This window comes from Limanda limanda, chromosome 8 (genome assembly GCF_963576545.1).
Source record: "Limanda limanda chromosome 8, fLimLim1.1, whole genome shotgun sequence".
NCBI lineage: Eukaryota > Metazoa > Chordata > Actinopteri > Pleuronectiformes > Pleuronectidae > Limanda > Limanda limanda.
This window is the reverse complement of record NC_083643.1, coordinates 22,724,299-22,747,043: the sequence shown is the minus strand read 5'-3', so window position 1 is coordinate 22,747,043 and position 22,745 is coordinate 22,724,299. Positions and strand designations below refer to the sequence as shown.

Below are 22,745 nucleotides of genomic sequence, written 5' to 3'. Positions count from 1 at the left end.
TTTTTTATTTTTCTAACTTTATTTTTATAAACAAAACATGCCGACACATCTGAAAACCTTTTTTACAGACACAAGCTCACATTTATTCTCTCACAAAAAATGTTAAGTGCGGACGGGCATCACTGCTTTTCTTTCTGCTCCTTCTCTTTCTTGTCTTTCTCAGCTTTGGCCTCCTCCACCTCGTGCTTCTTGATCAGCTCGTCCACCTCCTTCAGCTTCAGCACCTTGATGCAGGTCTTTCCGTTTTCGCGGGTCAGGGTGGCGATCTCCACTGAAACAACACACACACACACTCACTGTCAGGAATCTGTCTCCGGGGCCATTTGTTGCTATTACATGACAGTAAACCCCGAAAATTAGATGTGATTGTGATATAAACTGCAAAGGACCAGACAAACATCTATCTATCTATCTATCTATCTATCTATCTATCTATCTATCTATCTATCTATCTAACAACCCAGATCTGCACCTTTCTCTGCAGACAGCTTGCTGACATCCATAGATTTATTGAGGACTTTGATGGCGAGGGCGAGGGCTGAGGAAAGAGTCATCTCTCCCTCCTTGTAGTCCTGCTTCAGCATGGAGACCGCTGCCTGGGAGTGAGCAGAGAAAACAAAGAGTCAAAATCTTCCAAAAGGACAAAATATCGTGGTAGAAGACCTGAAGAAAAGGCTTGGACATCGGTTTACATCATTGAAGACTGAATTTAACCCTCAGCCACACCTCTTTTTTGGACTCGTCTCTGTCTGACAAACCTTGTATCAACTCCAGGGCATCTCACTGTGCAGAACACAACACTCACACTGTCGAGATCTGGTGTGTGTTACCTCACCAGAGACACAGAGGCCCAACGTGCCTGTACTCATCTTACTGTAAGGCCTCGTGGACAAAGGGGTTTACACAATGCTCTGTAGGAACTCTGTTACCCACAATGCTTTGCGTGCAGCCCTGTGGAAACCCACTGAGATTATCAGAAGCCACCATGAATCAGGACTTACACAATAAGCATTAAATAGGCCACAGCATGTTTGTTTATTGAGAGCGTCCAGTCTTTGTCATGGGCACTGTGTTTACAGATTCAGTGCAGCTCTGCCCCCTGGTGTTAATATAGGGAGCATCTGTTTCCTTCATGTCTGAACACATCTGGTATTTTTCTACAAACTGTAAATCTGAATATTCAGACTTCCTGTCCATACCTCCTGGCCTTCTTCATGTTTCAACCTTTTTACCTCCACCAAAAGGTTATGTTTTCATCCATGTACATTTGTTTGCTTGTAAGCAGGAACAAAAACTACAAGATGGATTTCTAAGAAAGTTGGTAGACAGATGTGATATGAGTCAGGATAGAACCCATTCAATTTTGATATGGATCCAGATCAGGGGGCGGGTCCAGGAGCTTTGAATAATTTCGTTAACATTGCAAGATGGGGCATTCTTTGACATTTTCACCAATTTCCCAGGGAATAGTTGATTATAAGCAAGAAAAAGTCAAGCATATTTCGGGAGCTGATATCCATGAGTGTGTGAAATTTGTAGCAACTTGATTGAAGTTAAGGGGATTGTTGGGCTTTGGCGTGTTATGCGCGCCAATGAGTGCCATTCTGGATGATTTTTCTGAACACAAGCTGAACACAAGCTTTACACACAACACAGTGAGACTCACGGCGCTGTTGTTTCCAATGCAGGTGGCTTTCCAGCCTCCGTAGTTTCCACTTGGGTCGCTCTGGTAGAGCTGGAAGCCGTAATGTTTGTCCCAGCTCATGTAGAGCAGAGAGACTCCAAACGGACGCTTTCCTGAGGGAACATGCACACAAACACAACGTGAGGTGTTCCTAGTTTGGATTTCTGGAGCTTCACAGATTTTCGTATGACAATATTTTCATATATTACAGCAGTCACCAAGCATGTTTACATCATTTAAATTGCAATGGGCTGTTTTAGATGCGGCGTAAAGTTCAATTACAAAACTCCACAGTTAGTCATGTACAAACTGTAATGGGACTTTGATTTCAAGCGTTCACAGTGAAAGATGCAAACTCTTTTTCAAACAGTTAAAACTAATCATAATGGTTTATATTTTGAATCACGTGCCAAATGCAAAACTAAAAAACTTCAGGACTAAGCAGAATATAAAGATATATTTATTTTCTTTTCTCTTTGTTTTTCCTTTTAAGCAATTGACATTTGCAGGCCATCCTCTTTCTCTTTCAGAATACTATCTTAATGTAATGTCATGTGTGTGGACAATGTTAGTGTGTAACTCAATTCTGATATGTCTGGATCCTGATGGCTTGGGCCCAAGACATCCATGGACAGTTAACCCCACTAGCCTAAGACTTGTACCCGTGGCACCTAATGTCATGTTAAAAATGATTGGATGTGATGTACTGTATGACTGCATGCGATAAAAGGAAATAAAAAGTGAAAAAAAAAACAAAAAAACGTCAGGACTCAACCACAGAGTGACTGGGAGCCTGCTTTAACTGTGTGCTGCTGCTCCCTACCTCCAAACTGGGTGTAGGCCTGTTTGATGTCACACAAAGCTGTGACCAGCTGCTCGCAGGGGATTGGCTCCTGGTACTGCAGCAGATACCTGAAACATACACATATCATCACATTACAATATTCGTTTTATGTCCTTCTGGAGGACAGTTTAGATTCAAAATGCTTTACTGGGTTTGTCTCTGCAGACAACAACACAAAGACATTGCGATTGGCATTCCCTTGAAGGTTCAGCGTGTAGGATCTAGAGGTGATGTTGCAGCTGAATACCCTTCCCCACACCCTCCCCTTCCAAATGTGTGGTTAGTTTTCTCCCATGTTTGGATACGTTCTGACAGAAAAACGAGACCCGAGCTGCTCTCTGATGTGTCATTCTGTAGCAGGATGACACAGAGGAGCCAGAGGAGCCGGAGGAGCAGACGGACTCACCGTGTCACCTCTCCTCTGTGTTTTCCAGATCAAATGTGGTCCAGACACAGTAGATGGAAACTTCTCCTGGTGAAATATCTTGTAGTGTGTGACCCCCCCCCCCTCCCAAAAGAGAGCCGTGTTCTGTGAACATGGTTAATACTTGAGTCAGCGCTCACCTCTGAGCTATAAGCCTCAGCTCGTTGGTCAGTACATTGGCATCTGATGTGATTCCCGCCACACTGCACGCCATGTCTCTGTCAGGTCATTGAAAGATGTTGGATCAGAGCAAAGAGTTTGTGTTAGTCATAAATACCTAAATGCATCCTTTTACAGAACTGTTATCTATGAATATTTGCACACTGCTAACTAATGACACTAAAACACAACCGCAAGAAGCGAGAAAAAGTCCCTCACTCATTCAGCTTGTAGATTTTCTCTGACAAAAACACATCATCCAGCAGCTTGTGGATGTTCCTCCTCTCAGCGGCCAGCAACACGCCATCGTTGGCTAAAATTCCCAGGCAGCTGCCGGCGTGGCCGATGGCTTCCATGGCGTACTCAACCTGGTACAAGCGCCCTGCAGGGGACACACGGTGCCATCAGGGTGAGGACGCAGGGACAGGACGCAATGGCAGGCGTGACATTCAAGCACCAAGACACCTTCTTTTAAGAAGTAGGGGGAAAAAATTTAAAATGATATGTTTTACCTTCAGGTGAGAAGATGGTGGTTCTGGAATCATATCGACGAGACTACAGAGACAGAATAGAGAGGAAAGTTAATCAGGACTTATTTAATACAGACTAATCCACTTTGAGTAATCAAGATCCAAGACACAAGGGTCAAATAAATCTGCTTCTCCAACAGATGGCAAAGAAATTCAACAAAATCGTTTGGCCTTAATGATTAAAAGTCATCTTCAGTGTTTTCACCGTAAGGGCTTCTCAGCTTTGAGGCAAATTTCTGTGAACTTGGAGAAGGGATAAAACTGCAACCTAGAGCCAAAGCATACTGGTGTTCATTCCACCGCCAAGGAGGTTATCTTTTTTTCTGCAAGGGTTTGTCTGTTAGCAGGATTACACAAAACCCACTCAACTAATTTCCATTATAATTTTTTAAGAGGTTGGGTATAAACCAGGGAAATACACATTACATTTTGGTGCAGATCTGCATCAGGGGCGGATTTGTTTCAGCATTGAATATTGAATATGCAGTTTTTTCCAAATGTTTTTCCCATTGGTGAAACAAATCAGGCACATTTAGGGGACTGCGATTCATGAGTGTGTGCAATTTGGTGCAGATCCAATCAAAAATCTTGATCTAGTGAATTTAAAATTGGTCTAACTGCTGAGTGAACTCACCATTCTTGAAGGCTACAGTCAAACTCCACTGCTGCAAAAAACAAACATAAACAGATCATAGTAAACAAGTACATTTACCCAAATACTGTGCTGAAGTACACTCTTATTTCATTGTATGTGACTTCTCAATGTCTAGAACCATATTTGAGAGGGAAATATTGTAAAGCTGAATATAGCATTTAAATAATTGATTTGCTGATTGACAGAATATTAATCAGCAAGTAGTGAAATAGTATATTACTGAGGCAAAAAAAAAAATCAGCTTGTTCCTCCTATGTAAGGCATTTATTTTATTTGTCCATTTTACACAATTAAAATTAACACACAATTGGGCTTTTAGTGACAAACTAATGGGCTTTCTTTTGCCATTTCCTGACAAGTAGCTCAGAAATTCATCAGCAGGATGATGATGTGAAAGGGAAAATTATATAATCAGCTGTAGCCTTAAAAATATTGCATTTCCGCCTGAAACCTTAGAGTGATTTAAAGTCAATGTATCTACAACTACAGTCATCATCAGGTACCACTATCTTTACAAATTTAGAACTAGCTTTAAAGCTTTAAAACTAAAATCAATCCGATCCAACAGTGCTAAAACTAATCCTCTTTCATGAAGGTTGTTATGGTCCGTTTGTGTTGCATCCTTATGATAAGGTTTAATTAAAACCATTTAACACAGTTTGAAGAAAACAGAGTGTATTCTTCATGACAGAGGATTTATTGGAGAACTGTTGTCACATTATCACATTCGTTTGAACCAGAGCTACATGATAACCTGCCTATTTCTACAGTGTGATGTGTTCATCATTACATCGGCCATAAATATATACAAATATATGTATTATAAACAGTTTAAAGTATTTTATTGTGATTACTTAGTATTATAAATCATTTGTGCAATACTAGCGAAGAACAGCTGGATGAGTCAGTGAAAGTGAAAGAGACTAAACTAAGACTTTATAAGGTCTAACACACAACTACACACTGAGGTAAGTATCTTCTTATCTACCTATTATAATCATAATCATAATTATCATTATGAATATGATCACGATGATCATTATTACCATCTTGTTTGTGTTTACATTGATTTAGAGACTCGTGATATAATTCAACACAAACAGCGGCTTTAGCCTCTACACATGAAGCTAATCGAGTCTTTTAGTGAACACACCACACTAGAAACAACAAGAAATCCTCCACGTTAAATGAGAAACTGAAAAAATGTTTACTCACCGCTTTAAATGCGTTCTTTGAAGGGCGCCTTGTGATGACGTCACATACCCGCAAGCGGCGTATACGATTTTATTGCGCGACTCAAAAGTTGAAAAAGCTTTATTGAACACTTTATTAACACAACGGAGCATCTTTCCTAACACTGGTGGAAAATATTCTTATATTCTTGTTGCCACGTCTTAACACTGATTGGCCACAAGATATGAGCCTGTTCTTTACACTTCCTGGTTTTTCAAAAATCCTCTCCAAAGTGTTATACTTTTTTTAATCAACTATAATTTTTGTAGGATGCAATAATAATCCTCATTAAAACCAAAAAGTGAGCTCACACATTTTTACTAGAAAGAATTGCTTTATGTCAGCCAAGGATTAAAGTTACCGACCTCTTATTATTTATCATGTTTTACTTATTTATTCTTTTTTTATCATTAATTTGACTTTTTTAACATATAATTTGGAAATTGGAAAACCAAAGACTCTTTATCAATAAAATAATAATACTCATTACAGAACATTCTTTAAGACATTAAACACATACAAGTATGTTGATCACAAGAATGATGAACTGACAACATATAAGACAACTGATGGGTTCACAAGCTGTGAAATCTGTTTATAATAGTCAAGTTTCCATATTTACTTTGCATTGAAAGGCTGTGATCCTTCCTCCTCTTCAAATTGGCCACGATGAGATTCCCCTTCGTGATTCAGTTCCAATGTAAGTGATGGTTCTGTGTAAAATGATATTTATATTTGGTTAAACCTAGTAAAATATATATCTTGACATGCAAGTGCAGATCAGATAAAAGGATTCAAACCACCAAACTGTAAAACACGCGTTCACATTGTCTGGTGTGTTTTTTTCTTTTGTTGTTGTCATATTTCTCTGGATGTATGTAACAAACAACTCTGACCGCCAGAGAGCGCTCTCTCTTAGGAAGTGTGTTTATAAGAAGGCCAGTTTACTGGATCTACTGTGGAGCTCGTTGCTGTACATCCAGCCTGGTGGTGAAATCTAAAACATTAAGAGTCAGATTCAGTGCATACTTTGTCCAAACAACTGATCAGTCCAATAAATCTGCCCTGCAGCTGACCTCTGACCTCTCTAGTCAGATGATGATAGTATTTGTTTGTTTTATTTAATTAATTGACTTTGGTTTAACCCAGTTCTAAACAAAGTGATGGAGTGCTGAACTCAACGATGTCAAGACGAACTGACAAAACTGACAAAACTGAATCTCAGAGACTGAAAAGACAGTGAGGCGTGCAGAACAAAAACGTTAACGGCTACTAAATGGACTTTGACGTGAGATTGATTTGACAAACATACATTTCTTTACCAAATTGAGAATATCAAATCACATGTTGAGATTTGCACATTTGTCCAGTGATAGCACAGCACTGTAGCATTGTGGAGCACAACTTGCTTCTTGACTGAGCTTTTCCTCTCAGTAATGCAGCAGAGCCCAGGGCTGCCGAAGCCTGGCAGCTTACCTTGATATTATCAAAAATAATCACATCCTTACATTGTTCTCTGAGGATTGGTGCAGGAAAGTGGAGAGCTGCAGCTGCAACACCTCAATAACAACCCACAACTGCCCAGTGTTTAACTGTTTATCCAGAGACGAGGAGCACACTGTGTTTGGATTTGTTTTGCTGGCCCGGTGTCTGCTGTGGCTCTCAGGTCCTCCTGGACATGATTTATATCTCATTCAGCATATTTGTATTTTTAGGGCATGTAACACAGATTTGACATTGTTCTCACTGCAGAGTGTAATTTTAAACAGTTGAGCTGAGCCCAAAACATACATCCTAAGGGATGCTCTCGCTGCTGGAGGATATACAATTTCCAAAATAGCCCCATAACAACATGGATCATGGCTAATAGATCGACTGTTACTGTCCGATTCAGATCTTTCAAAGCTGACACAAAGCATTCAAAAACAGCCCCAGGACAGACAGTCGGTGTGTGTGTTTATTTTGATTCCTCTCGTGTTTTGATAAAATAAATCACTTGCTTGCACCATAAACCGTCTGACAAGTCTGTGAGATGCCCCCAGGCTCGTTGTCAGGAGTTACCTGAGTGACAGACACTAAAGGGTGTTCTGGGATTTCTGAGTGTGTGTGTGGGTGTGTGTGTGTGTGTGTGTGTGTATGTGTGTTACCTTGCAACACTTTAATAAATGTATATGAATCTATGACATCTCAGGAGCAATTTAATACCCACGTTGTTTTGACATCCGGACTTATGGATGTGAAGTATCCAAACTCCTTTGGCCTTTACTTTTTGATTCCACTAAAGGGACGTATGTTGTTGTAATCCTTATTCATCCCCTTGTGTTCTGCTCCAAAAAGATTTTTATTGGTCCCTATAAAACTCAGTGCAGTGGAAAAAGATGCCGAGCACCCAGGTGAAATAGGGGAGGCAGCGATGACCAGACACCGTGAGCAGGAGGATCCCCAGATACACCGAACATTTACTGTCTTACAGTCAAACTCTCTGTAGAGCCTCAGTACTTTTCATCAGCTTCTTGTCAAAGGTCAAATTACACAGAATGTGATCAATACTTGTAAATCTTTACACTGTACAATACTCTAGTTCCTAAACTGGACGGCAAAAGAGAAATGGGAAATGAAACAGACAAAACCAGAAATAGGAACGTCTCTTCCTCATTAGATGGTAGTAGCAAAGAAAAACGTTAATTGAAATTGTTATACAGCTTCCAAAAAGGTGTATAACAGATAAAAATATCAAGATTCACCTTATTGTCTATCAGACCAAACACAAGACAAATGCACAGTAGAAGGGAAGTACATTGTATCCAGCTCACAAACGCAATTGAGAATGCCAAAGCTATCTTAAGCAAAAAGTAAAAGAATACATAAATAACTGTGGTACAAACAGACGATAGGATATTGAACACAATAGTATTAAATTACACATATTGAATAAATAGATATAGAGGTAAGCAGACATGATAATTATTGCACATACTGGAAGAGATTGCATATATGAATAGAACAGAAAAGGGGAATATCGCCAGTGATTAATGGCTCATTAACTTTAATATTCCAGGAAAGAATGACTTCACCCCTGTGTGTTATTTCCCACATTAAAGAGATTTTATCAGACAGGTTGTGCCAACATGACTCTATCTTTTTACCTCGTAGTGTTTTTGCTCCTGTTTCCATGAGTCACAGAGACGGTTCAGTATCACATTGTCAACATCATAATGAAACTGTGGCACGAAGCATAATTAGCAGTGGATTTTGAAATGTCGACACATCCGAGGAATGACAGCAGGGACTGAGACAGGTACCAGACAGTGTGTCATCTGATCCTGGGGTTTTCTCAATCCTACGGAAAATATCTGTCATATTTTTACATGGCAAGTAACAGCTCAGAGAGACGTCTAATATCACTGATGTCATGCTCATTAGGGAGTTAAGCAGCCGGAGCACAGCTTCACCATTACACCATTAACCAAATAATTTATTTTTAAATTAAAATGATTAAAATTGATCCATGATTACATTTAAAGAGAAAATAAACTTCAGGTATTGTGAAAAGAAGTTTGATGAATTTGGATCTCATAAAAACAAACTTTCAAGGATTCTTTTACACTTGAATTGTTTGATGACGTATTCTGTCGACTTATTCATATAACATTTAATATATGCTTCCTCTCTTTTTTACAAAAAATAAATTGAGATTACACTGAAAAAACACCAGTCTGACCCTTATTATGTATATATACCTAGCAGTCAGTTAGCATAGCTTAGCATAAAGACTGAAAACAGCACATTATGCTCGCCATTTTTTTGCAATTTAAAAACGACTAGCGGGCTAGCTGTGCCCATAGAAATCTTCTACCTGTGGAGATAGCCAGGCTGCTTCCAGTCAGCTAAGCTTACTGGCTGTAAGTATGTATGTAGCTTCATATTGACTATCTCATGTAACTCTTGGCAAAAAAGTGAATGTAGGCATTTTCTTCTTCCTTTTAAAAGATAAACTCTTCATTTTACAAAAGATGAACCTGCAATTAGATCCATCAATTTTTATGCCTCTACACAAAGAAACTTTTACTTGACTCAAACGGAAGCTGATCAGATCACCGCTTTGTGAACATGCTCAGGAATTTCCGAATGCAGTTTCATCCCCTCTGACACAAACCCTCAGTTGGACTTTAGGACAACCTGATAAGAGTTTAGTGGTCAATAACAATGACATTATTTATATAGCACTTATCCAAACGAGGTTACAAATTGCTTCACACGGAAAGTCCATGGCAAAATGAAGAATCTATGGTTTCCCTTATTAACTGGGAGAAACCTCTGGCAGAACCAGACTCAATGTGGGCGGCCATCTGCCTCGACCGGTTGGGGTGAACGGAGAAAAATGGGGAAGAGGGGAGGTGGGTGGCAAAGAGGGAATAGAAAAGAGAGAGAGATGGGGGTGGGGGCTGGGAGAAGGGGTGAGAGAGATCAGGAACATCACACTTGAACTATGTGAGACGGATTGTTGTAATGAAAATAATTACAAGTCACATGTTAGAAATGCTTTTCTGTAAAAATGAGTTTAGCGCAGTGATTTAAAGATCGGTAGTGAGTTGGCGAGCCTTATCTCATCGGACAGGGAGTTCCACAGCCGTGGAGACCTGACCGAGAAAGCCCGGTCACCTTGAGTAGCCAGCCATGACCCCTTTGGGGAGAGTGCTTTAAGACCCCAAAGGTCAAGGCTGGGCCCTCACGGCACAAGTCTTTGGGAATAGCTCAAGACTCTACGCACTTATTATGATATGATGCATTTAATACCCTTTATAAAATTCCTTCAAAGGCTTCACTATACATTTTACATCTAATGTCCGGCACATGCTTCTGCAACTACGACTGCGGCTTTTCACGCAGTTGTGTCGACGGACTCGTTTTGAATTATGGTTCCCAAGGGGTTGCAAAGCAATTCACCGCCAGACCACTAGGGGGAGTAACGTTTTTTGTTGAAGACGGCCTTAGAGACACCTTCTTTGTGTGTGGCAGTCGTCCTTGACTGTTTATTTATAGCACCACTGCGGATCCTCATAGCCTTTTTCTGGCAGACAAATTTGTCCCATATTTTCCATTATACAAGTGGTCATACTTTAGGATCTCTTCTACCAAACGCGCTTCTATTTGGTCCATATTCGTTCTTCTTAATCTTCCGTGGTTTTTGCCGGTATTATGGGGCATGAAACCGGAAATGCGACTCCGGAAAGGATGTAGTTAGCAGACCAATCACAGCCTTGCGGGCTGCGTGAGGCTTGCGGAGCTTTGCCGTATAGTTCGAAAAATTGGGCGACGCAAGCCAAGCACGCAAGGGCTCTTGCGTGTCCATGAAAACGCAGAAGCATGCGCCGGCCTTAAGTGTGCACAGACATGGAGATAAACTGCAGCTTGACCGGTTGGTGGAGGCACACAACTGTGAGGTGGTAATTCTAACTGAACACAGATTCTTATTTTACAGTCAAAATCCAAATGCTTCTCTGAAATACCTAGACCCCCCCCCTGTTGCTGGCCACTATTTTGAGAAAACTTTTTTTTCTTCCTCCTCTCCTCCCTTTTCTGGTTGACACAAACCTTTCCATGCTTTTGTCTCCATCAGCCCTCCCTCTGCCCTCAGCTACCGTCTCTGTTAGTTTATGTGAAGTTCCTGTCACTTCGGACACTGACGCTGGTTTGAATACGCTCGCCGAGGGCCCCTCGACACGGAGTTGGATTCCAACTCTCAGGGCTGAAGGGAGGATTTCCTTTTCAAAATGTCTGGCTGGTAAATGTGTCACCAGGCTGGAAACCGATCCTGTGAAAAACAGGTGGGATGTTTTCAAACCCGCCAGAGGAGTGTGTGTGCGATCTGTTTCTTCCCTCACACACACTCGTAGGTGAAGCGTGTCAGTCCCCTGCCAGCAGAGGTATTATCTGTCGAGAGTAAGCAGTACTGAGGCGCTTTATCGGAGATCTGCTGCTAAATCTTCTCTGATTAGTTTCAGTGAAGATTCTCTATATGTTATTTCTATACAGCTCAAATAGAGTTGAGTTTCACTGAACACCCCATGATGAAAACGAAAGAGAAATGACGACTGACCTTTTAACTGACAAACCAATTTTGACAAGGATGAGTGTTGTGAGAGAAGAGAACGGACTCACACAAGCCCCAAGGAGAAAAAAACATGTTACTCATTCTTGTAATTAAGTCACAGAAATACTCCAGAATTTTATTAGAAGATGAATCAACTTCAAACACTCATTATCATAAATTAACTCCACACACACACATTTATTATATCTTGGTATCTCCCTGACAGCAGTGCTAATGAAATCAACATTCCAGTCATGTTCTGCAAAGAAATTTTAATACATTTTTATTCTCACGCCATTCAGCAAGCATTTAGCTGAGGTTTACCAGTCCTGAGAAGCATTTACAGAAAACCAAAAGAAAAGCACTCATCCTAATTGTCCATGTACTTATCTAAATAGAGGCTACGTTCAAATAAGAATGTATATAATTAAAAATGTATTGTGAACAAGGAGACTGGAAAAAAATTGACAAAGTTATTCATCTTTTTTCATTCTTCTTTAAAGGTGGCAGCTGGTTAGATTTGATGTTTTTATGTTGATAGCAGTCGATATGAATGGGCCTGTGTTTATTTTTAGATTTAGTTTTTTTATACAAATAGAAACTATAGTATACAACAACATGAAATATATTTTCTGTACAATTTGGATAGCATCTTGATATGGCAAATTACATAGTAAAAATAAATGTATCAAGTCAGATTTGGATCCTCTAATTTTCCTTTCTGGTAACTTAATGAGCACATTATTGTGTATATAGTGTTGCTCTGTGATGAATTTAGAGGTAAAAGTAAATATACTTATATCTACACAGATGACATAATCCTGTATAATGGAAGTAAGAAAATGCACATGATTGGAAAAACTAAATTCAGGAGAAAACCTCACAGATCATTTTAGTAGGGATTTTGGTGCATACACCTTTTGTTTGTCAGTCATGTTGTGAGGACCTTAGACTATTGACACTCATGGGGACTTGTCTTCCACTTTGGGACATAAAGCAAGTGCTGAGGTTAAGTTTATCAATGTCCTCTGAAGTCCTGGAGACATGACAGACTGTGTGTGTGTGTGTGTGTGTGTGTGTGTGTGTGTGTGTGTGTGTGTGTGTGTGTTTGTTCCTGTACATATGTCTTAGGTAGAACCATTTTAAAGGTCCAGTGTGTAAGATTTAGGTGAAAGGGATCTATTGACAGAAATTAAATAAAAAATTAACTTAGTGATGTTTTCACGAACATGTTTCATCTAAATTATACAAATTATTTAATTTATTTACCCTTGAATAAGGGTACTTTATATATGGGGGTGGGGGTCCTCTCTAAGGAGGCCCCCATGTTTCTTGTAGTAGCCCAGACTGGACAAACTAAACAGCCCTTGAGTTTTTATGAAAACTGAAGGCTACCACAGTATCTCTTTCATGTTTGGAAATATTTGGCCACACCCCAAGCTCCTATCAGTCATGTGCTGAGTGACACCTACTGGTCTCTCTTGATCCTGAACTGAACCACATTGAGTCATTCCTCCTTCATTGAGCCTCATCACACACAGTGGACCTGCAGTAGACATCCAGTGGACATGCAGTGAAAACGTACAGTGCACACTCAGTGGACATACAGTGGACACACAGGGGACATACAGTGAACACACATTAGACACACAGTAGACATAAAGTCGACATACAGTGGACATACATTAGTGACTAGGTGAACACACAGTGAACAGACAGTGGACACACAGTTAAAACAGACAGAGGACAGACAGTGGACACACAGTTAAAACTGACAGTGGACAGACAGTTAAAACAGACAGTGGACAGACAATTAAAACAGACAGTGGACCGACAGTGGACACACAGTTAAAACAGACAGTAGACAGACAGTGGACAGACAGTTAAAACAGACAGTGGACAGACAGTGGACAGGCAGTGGACAGACAGTGGACACACAGTTAAAACAGACAGTGGACAGACAGTGGACACACAGTTAAAACAGACAGTAGACAGACAGTGGACAGACAGTGGTGGACAGACACTGGACAGACAGTGGACCGACAGTGGACAGACAGTGGACATACAGTGGACACACAGGGGACATACAGTGAACACACATTAGACACACAGTAGACATAAAGTCGACATACAGTGGACATACATTAGTGACTAGGTGAACACACAGTGAACAGACAGTGGACACACAGTTAAAACAGACAGAGGACAGACAGTGGACACACAGTTAAAACTGACAGTGGACAGACAGTTAAAACAGACAGTGGACAGACAATTAAAACAGACAGTGGACCGACAGTGGACACACAGTTAAAACAGACAGTAGACAGACAGTGGACAGACAGTTAAAACAGACAGTGGACAGGCAGTGGACAGACAGTGGACACACAGTTAAAACAGACAGTGGACAGACAGTGGACACACAGTTAAAACAGACAGTAGACAGACAGTGGACAGACAGTGGTGGAAAGACACTGGACAGACAGTGGACCGACAGTGGACAGACAGTGGACAGACAGTGGACACACAGTTAAAACAGACAGTGAACAGACAGTGGACACACAGTTAAAACAGACAGTAGACAGACAGTGGACAGACAGTGGTGGACAGACACTGGACAGACAGTGGACAGGCAGACTCCTCTGGAGCCCCTCCCTCCTCCAACACTCTTCTTCTCTTATTAAACCTCTGTCGGCTCGCTCCCATCCTCGGGCCTACGTGGACGCGCGGTGCGAGTGCACGCACGGCTCGGCGTGTGGAGGGGGGGAGAGGGGGAGAGGCGCGCTGGGAGGAGGGCGAGGTGACGGGAGGAGTGAACACAGACGCGGGGAGGACTCCGACGGAGGAGCAGAGAAACCGGGACCAGATCCTCGCTGCTCCGGGAGCTGTCTCTTTCCCCAGCGCGGACGGATACGTGGTGCGGCGTCTTCCTGCGGGGACAGCAGCCTGAGTCTGCGGACAGGAGGCGCACGGCTCGCCCGCTCTTCCTCGTCGGACAAAACAGAAGAGCGGAGGTTAACGGAGCGGAGGACTGGAGGCACAGCGGTGGAGGTAAGCTCTTTCTCCCCGTCGGTGAGTGCTCGCAGCCCGGGGGAGGTGACCGTCAGCCACACGGAGCGGTGGGTGTCACACAGCTGCGGTGTGTCCGCCACGGTGTCAGCACATCAGCTGCAGCCTCCTGCCCACATTTTACACTTCAGCGCATTACGTGTTTGACGGGGCCAGTCATGAATAGTCCCGGTCCCAGGGACACCTTCCAGCAGTCCGCACCCGGGGGGCTGCCGGGCTCCCAGGCCCTCACCCCCCCCCCCCCTCACATCTCCCCTGCTGCCGCCGCCGCCTCGGACGAATGTCACGCTGTTTTCTTACATAATGCGTAAATGTGCAGCTGCAGACAGAGGCTGCCCAGTGAAGGTAATGCTGGACGCCACATCTGGTCTGCAGTGTGTGTGTGTGTGTGTGTGTGTGTGTGTGTGTGTCTGCCTGTGTGTGTGTGTGTGGAGGAATAAATGTGACGCACTGGTGTAATTGTGCATAGAGCTCGATGCATGCAGAGATGGTTTGGTTCATTGTTGGATCTCTGAGTGGATCTGTCTGATGATGATGAGGAGGATGATGCTGGGGATGAAGCTGCTGCTGTAAACGCTGCAGGGTTTTGGTGATGGATTGTTGTGACATGTTTGTTCGTCATGTGTGAGGCTGCTTACATCACACTGCTGCTACTGCTGCTGCTGCTGCTGCAATCCCCACATTGGTGTGTGGCCTGCTGATGTGGAAGCATATGACACCCCGTGGATGAGCACAAACTCACCAGTGTCAGAAGAGAATGAAAGGCCCGTTGTCAGAAACAGGAAACGTGCAGCTATACCCTGACTAGAGCTGAAACCAGAGCTGATTAATCAGTAAGTGATTGACTGGGGAAATAAACAGTTGGAGTCTCTCAGATGTTCATATTCGCTGGTCTTCTCATGTCAAAGTAAATTTGGGTTGTAGACAGTCATGGTTTCCCAATTAATTGATCTGTTGATACATAATCAACAGATGGACTTAATGATGAATGTAATTGTTAGTTGTCAAGACGTAAATGAACCTTCCTCTATATGAGTGAAAAGAACATGTCAGCTGCCATCTTTTTTAAGCATCTTTCTTTGAAGCTTAAAACCTTCAAGCCACTGTTTTACAAATTAAAGTGCTGAAATATTGTGAATCTGATTAAATAAACTGGAAATTCAGCAGGAAGAAGTGATAGAGGTTATGATGGCAGGATTTAAAGAGAAAAATCAGACCAAAACCAGTGACCATAATTGGTTATTTGTTTAAGTGATTATCTAATCAACAGAAAATGAATCGGTTAATTTGATATTAATTTGATTGTTTTATCATTTATTTAAGAAAGGATGGAGGATTATTGGATTCCATCTTCTGTGATGCTTTTTTCCTTCATAAATGGTGTAAAATGTAATATTTTTCGAGTTTTGGATTGCTAGTTTGGTTAAGATTTGTCAAGAAAAACCTATTCGGCATGTAAATTTACAGAATGTGTAGATGATGGACAAGACATGGGGGCTGGAAGCTTTCTGGTTTCCATTTCTAGATAACGTTTAATCAGGCTTTGGTTGCTCTCAGGTAAACAGTCTGTGACCAAAATGCGTCAGCTGTGGGTCAGGGGGTTAGATTAGTCAAAATGTCGTCTGGATCTATAACACCTACAAAAATGATCACTGTTTTTGTTTTGTCTGGAGAAACGGTCGACTTGTGGCACTTATTGGGATAAGACCAGACATTTTCAAAGATGTAATGATTGGTTTTGAGAATATATATACAAACATGTATATCTTTTTTAAAACAATGATCTAATGTTATCGGCAGATGATTTATTGATTTAAATATTTACTCAGCTAAGAGCTAAAAAATATCAGCAGCAAACTAGGTGGGTTTGTTAGGCAGGCTTCAGCTGGAGCCGAAATGAGGCTGTTTTCAGTCCAGCTGACGTGTTAAAACATGACCTCAGTCAGACCAGACCGGACAACCACTGCCCCTAAGGTCTCTGTCCACAAGCCGAGAAGCTTCAGGAGGACACCCACCCTCCTCCTCTTCCTCCTCCTCCTCCTCCTCCTCTTCCTCCTCCTCTGTCTCTGAAGGGCTCGTGTCGAGCAGCAGTCCCTGGCGATCTGGGGCAGAGTCAGTACAGGTGCATTATTTTGAAATGCCAAGACAGTTTCTAGGAGAGTCTTGTTGAGGTGGTCTGCAGTCCACTCATCTGACTCGGCCCCCCTTCCTGCAGCCAGTTCAGTTAGAACAGAATTCCCTTATTGCCATGTCAACTTTGCTGACATTAACATTTCATTCAGCTTATTACGTAAGTGGCAAAGCCCTTGAGAGCATGACTGAAAACATTGCTTTGACAGCTCCAGCCGCCCAGCCAATGTACCCGTGAACGCAGCGGAGCAGCTTAAAAGCCGCTCAGAAATTCCTCGCTTTTAAACATGTGACAGGTAAAGACTTCACGGCAGGAGAAGAGCCTGTGACGGCTTCTGCCCAGTCACAGTCAATACAAACATCACAACAGTGATCAAAGCTCAAAGCAACAGTGGTAGCGTCTTATCCTTTTAGTCTAGACCTCTATAGATACTTAGAGTGGACGTTTTCCTTAGCATCTAGTAGTTGCTCCTTCAACATTATGGGATGTTCATCTCATCATCTAGTTCCCGCTCTCAAGACACTTTGTGACAGGTCTGCTGTCAGCTGTTCATTCAGTATTTATGAACACAGTGAGTCAAGAGGAGAAACAAGGCTGCTTTCATGTATGAAGACTTTCCACAGATATCTGATTGGAAAATACAATTTAAAGACTTGAGAACTGGGTGTGAAAATGATTTAAATGTAATTCACTTTCAAGAAGGTTGTTTCTCGTTGCCTCATGTTGTTTCCATGACTGAGCAGATGACAGGGTGTGATACCTCATTCGTTTAAGCTTTTACCTGCAGTTTGGTGTCCTCAGTCTGGACCAATACAAAATCAACACATAGTCTGTAAATGATGAACCATAGACTGTAAATAAAGATGGACGACACATCTCCACTTCCTCCAACTATCCACAAATGTAGCAACATTTTCCCAAATAAGAATGCTGCCATCTTGTGCATTTTTTGTCTGTGCAGTAGTGATTGGGGGATGGACCCGCGGTAGCATGGTCCCTCCCTCTAATACACACGCTCGACTAGTCAGTCTCAGCTGTCAATCATGACGTTTCACCTTGTTTTAACAGCATCAAACCACTAGTTAAAACCAGACTTACTAGAAAAAAAATAAACAGTGTGAGAAGAACTATCTACAATGATAGAAACCATCTTTGATTAGAATTTATTTGACTTGTCACGATGGTCCATGTCCCATCTACTTACATGGAGGGGGTTAGATTTGTGACCTAAAATGCTGCCAGCCACTAGGTGGCGATTGAGATTGTTTGGCTTCTCTTTTGGGGAAGAGACATGTCGTCCATCTTTATGTGCAGTCTGTGTGATGAGGTGCAAAAGAGTCCTTTTATTACCTCAAAAATCAAACTGTTTCATCCTTGTCCGTTTGTTTGAAGGTTGGTTTGTCAGATTACATATAAACAAGACGATGGATTTCCATGAAACTTGGTGAAAGAATGTGGAATGGGTTAGGGAAGAACCTATTGAAGTTTGGTGGAGATGTGGATCCAGGACATTTCTTTAAAATGTCTTTAACACTGTGAGATATGGTTATTTATTTTTTTATATTTTCACAATTTCCCCAGCGAATAATTAATGGTTCTTTAAGATAACTATGAATTTGTGAAATCTGGTGCAGCTTGATTGTATGTGGGACTGTTTGGCCTAAGCGGAGGTTCACGCTGTTCATAGTGCCATTCCAGTATTGTGATATTATTGGGGTTTAGTTAGGAATAGCTAAGCTTCCTCACTTTTTAAATGATAATCTCCCGCATGTGCTGCTGCTGTTTTAATCTTTGCCCTCACAGTGACAGGCATATGGTTGCTAAGTGATCCTGCATAAATACATAGGCCGCCATAAGATAAGACAGCTCACAATCAACAGACAGATGTTTAGCTTTTGGATTCATGCTAAAATCTGGTTTTACAACATCCTGTGGTTGATCTGCTTTGTTTTCACGCCACAAATGAATGGCAGCAGAGTTCATGTGAAAGCAGAGGGGGCCTCTGCTCTGCAGTTGGGTTGTTTGAACCTCCGCAGACATGTTAGATGTGAACGCACCCTTAGTTGAAAGAGTCAGCCCTGTCTCTGAGTACCAAGTGATTTTCCAAATTACATTGTGCTGACAAATGTAATGGCAGGCTGGGTTATGTTCAGAGGCAAGTTTTTTATTCTTTCAGAGTGGCTGAAGTGCTGGGAGCTGGTTGGACAGGGAGGGATGGGAGGACTTGTACTTTCACAGACACAAGTTTCTATACTAAGAGTTTTGTAGTCTCTGTTTATCAGGTTATCTGCCTTTGTTTGTTGGTTATTTAGCAGGATTAAGCAAAAGGCATTGAATGGATTTCCACAGAACTTGGTGGAAGAACCCACACATTTTGATGTGGATCTGTTTTTTTTTGCTCTTATTGTCTTTTGCATTTTGTGGTAGAACATTTTTTTTGTCCTAGTGAATTTAAATGGCGCTTCCACAGGACACCTTCTGGCAGAGGGAATCTAGTTTAATGTGGCTGTGATGTATTTTCTGTTGCACATTCACATCAACATCATTCCTAGGGGTTGAAACAGCAGTGAATGAAACGTGTCAAGCCTGAATACACAATAATACACCTGAGGATTACTGATTTATCTGTGAATGAGAACATCAAGGACTTGTAAAACTGTACAGTATTAGCCGGCCCATATGTGACCTTGTTTCATATGAACTAGTTCTTGAAGATTTATCATGGTCCGCAGGCTGTGATGATGTTGATGTATTAGATCATGGAGATAAGCTCATCAGAAGGTTTAAGGAGGCGCTAAAGAGCCCGTCTACTGTAAACCACCGAAAATCATTAGAGTCCTCAAACCCACTGACCTGCATTTCTGTTTTGAGCTGATGGGATTTACGCCAAACGGTGTGTTGTAGGAAGCTGATCGCCACTGGAGCCCAATGTCCTTGCTTGAGCAGTCTAATCACGTTCAGACCTGCTGCTGCAGCTGAGCTCAAGGCTTCATGTAAGACAATACCAGGATGAGGTCAATGTTACCATGTCAGTGCGGCTATATGCATCTCCAAGCAGGTGTATTTATAGAGCCTTTTACAATGGTTGGTGGTAATGTGTGTGTGTGTGTGTGTGTGGGTGTCTTTGTCTTGACACAGACTAGAGGAGACTTGAGAAGATACTACAGTAAAAGTAGTCAGGTTTCCATTGTTGTCACTGGTCTTTGTTAGTGAGAAAATCTACACGAGGTTAAAGATTGACAGTAGCCCAGTTTAGCTTTATTATGTTTTATAATTTGGCAGTGCATCATGGCGTTTTGAGGCCTCTGTTAGCAGTGTACATTTCATTTCCTCGTGTGTTTTCAGTTTTAGCGACCACTCTTTGATTTTGATTGACATTAACTAATATTTTTCAGTTACAGAATTCTATTCATTTAAAGGATATGGATGATGATATTCAATATATTATTATCATCAGACAATGCATGAAAAAAGCTAAAAACCAACCTATTCCTTCCACAAACATGTATTGTCTGTTTTCAATGCCTGATCTATTATCTCTCATTCTTCTCTGGCACCTCATTCCTAATACACAAAAAAGTGTCATTTCTGAACTGGCCAACACATCCTTTCTATTCATCCTACTGCAGTAAATACTCACTGTGGAGTATACAGGACGTGTGTGTATCAATCCACAGCTGAAGATCCTCCTATTTGAGATACTCTAAAGAAATACAACAGTATCCAGCTGACTTGAGATGGCATTGAAACTTGACACTGAGAGTTACAGTTAATGAAAGTCAGAAAGAACTGGAGAATGGACTAATGCATTGTTGGTTTTGCATGGAGGGCTTGGTTCCTGCACGGGCGGACTGGATCACAATGCAGATTACGGTGCCTGAGCTACGCACTGAAATAGTTTCCCTGCTGACAGGCAACATAAACATCACCACACGTGCCTTGTTAACATTTCACTTAGCCCTGGTGGCAACAAGTAACGTTAGCCTACAGTCAGCTAGTAGCCATACCTCAAGTCCGCACAACAACAAAATGCCTCACGCTAAATGGTTGAAAGTGTGGCTGAACAGACTGAAAGAGAGGAACACAACAAAACTTAGGCAGTGGAGACGATTGAAGTTTGGAGTATTTTGTTGTATTAAGAATGGAAACTGCTATTTAGTGTTAAATTATTGTGGTTGTGTTAGGTTTGATTTATAAGGGGATTTTTGTTATCCTTAGACTTAACAATAAAAAAAAAAAAGCCTAACGTTTATCGTCAACCACTGACACACTTCTGCTGTTAATGCTGCTAGTTGAGGCCAACAGGTGAGCTGCTGACACTAAAAGTGATTTGTCACGATGTTTATGCTCTGATTGATAGATAGATAGATAGTTGGATAGATAGATAGATAGATAGATAGATAGATAGATAGATAGATAGATAGATAGATAGATAGATAGATAGATAGATAGATAGATAGATAGATAGATAGATAGATAGATAGATAGATAGATAGATAGATAAATGGACGGATAGATAGATGGATAGATTGTTTGGGACATTTTCTCACAAACACATCTCTCTTGTGCCGGTTTACATTTTCTGGAGTTAAAAACAATCGAATGTCCAAAATAAAAAATGACATGCACTGAGATATCCTACCTCTTTTTTTGCAGCTGTCTGGTTATATTTATTAAGTTCATGGTGCCAGTTGAGGCTGCCTGGTGACCCGCTGACCTTTGTGACACTCATGTGACATGACGACTGAAAGTGATTTGTCACAGATGAACAAAGCCTTTAAGTGTTTAAGTGAAGCCAACATCACTGTGGCACCTTTTCTCCTTTTTTTAAGTTGAGGTTAATCCATAAACACAATTGCCTTGTTCGGTTCTACACGCTCTTAAGAAAATGACACTCAAGGAACCTATGTCCAAAAGAAGAAAAAGACAGCCGGCGAGGAATCTTGTGCAGCTGTCTGACGATATCAACATCACGTTTTCCTCACACTTCTTTAAACGAGTCGCTGTAGTACAATATGTGTCAGTCCTGCGGATTGTTAGCGTGATAGCAGAACGTCCTTTTGATTCCAGCATGGCTTGATTCTTAGCAGCCGGCTGCTGATCAAAGCAAAGCCCTCGTTGAATTCTTGCGACCATTATCCCTCCTAACATCTCTTTGTATTATTCATTTAACTTCGTACTTTGGCTGTCACTGCTTTAGGCATTAACACCATTAAAGTTGGCTCTCCTCCTGCAGGTTTTTTTGCTGTAGTTATTTTGACGAAGAGAAATGGAGCGCTTTAGTTGTGTTCCTTGCAACAGGCAGCAGCTAGTGAGGCCCCCCCCCCCTGCCGGGCAAAGAGCAGCCAGCAGCGTCTCCTCGCTCTCCTCCGTCCTGCTCGGCTGGTTACATATTGAGAGCTGGAGAGAGAGAGAGAGTTTGACTGGGAGCAGGGAGGATTAAGAGAAGGAGTTTAGGCATTAATACATGTTGAAGGATTCCCCACAAATAGTCCAGTGTACAGTCAGACCATCTCTCTGCTCATTAGAACAATGCCTCTGGCTGTCATATGACTCTGTTGGCTTCTATGTGTTGTGTGTCCATCCAACTTTGTAGGTTTTCCCCTCCTTTCTATCAATTATGGGAGCATGATGCAGAGCAAAGTTATGATGAATATAATATACTTTTAATAAACAGTGTTTTCACATTTAGGGATGCAAAGTCGTCTCTGGCCTCATATGAATTTGTACTTCTGGGAATGGGATCTGTTGAACTCAACTCTGCTCCAACTGAACAGTTTTCTGACACATCCACTGCTGCCCTACACACAAACAATCACCATTTTGTTTTTCAAATTTTTTATGTCCATTAACTCATTTTAGATAAATTACATTTACTACTATGTAAAAATACAATACATACATAAAGCTGAATATTTGTAATTG

The 22,745-nt window shown here is 41.5% G+C and overlaps 1 protein-coding gene across 1 annotated transcript; it reads right to left on the bottom strand.

The window, feature by feature from the left end:
* Positions 1 to 5,570, bottom strand: psma4 (proteasome 20S subunit alpha 4). The gene is made up of 9 exons (XM_061076167.1): positions 5,512 to 5,570; positions 4,276 to 4,306; positions 3,624 to 3,666; positions 3,331 to 3,493; positions 3,093 to 3,170; positions 2,508 to 2,596; positions 1,667 to 1,797; positions 473 to 596; positions 1 to 271 (listed from the first exon to the last, which is right to left on the bottom strand). The coding sequence occupies exons 2-9, from the start codon at positions 4,276 to 4,278 to the stop codon at positions 120 to 122; spliced, it is 783 nt and encodes a 260-aa protein (XP_060932150.1). The 5' UTR covers positions 4,279 to 4,306; positions 5,512 to 5,570; the 3' UTR covers positions 1 to 119.
* Between the last annotated feature and the right edge of the window lie 17,175 nt (positions 5,571 to 22,745).

What these genes read in the sequence shown, in the direction of transcription:
- psma4 (XM_061076167.1), bottom strand. An exon ending in AAAATCTACAAGCTGAATGA is followed by an intron (nt 3,171 to 3,330) that starts GTGAGGGACTTT and finishes ATGACCTGACAG; the next exon opens with AGACATGGCGTGCAGTGTGG. An exon ending in GGCCTACACCCAGTTTGGAG is followed by an intron (nt 1,798 to 2,507) that starts GTAGGGAGCAGC and finishes ATGTTCCCTCAG; the next exon opens with GAAAGCGTCCGTTTGGAGTC.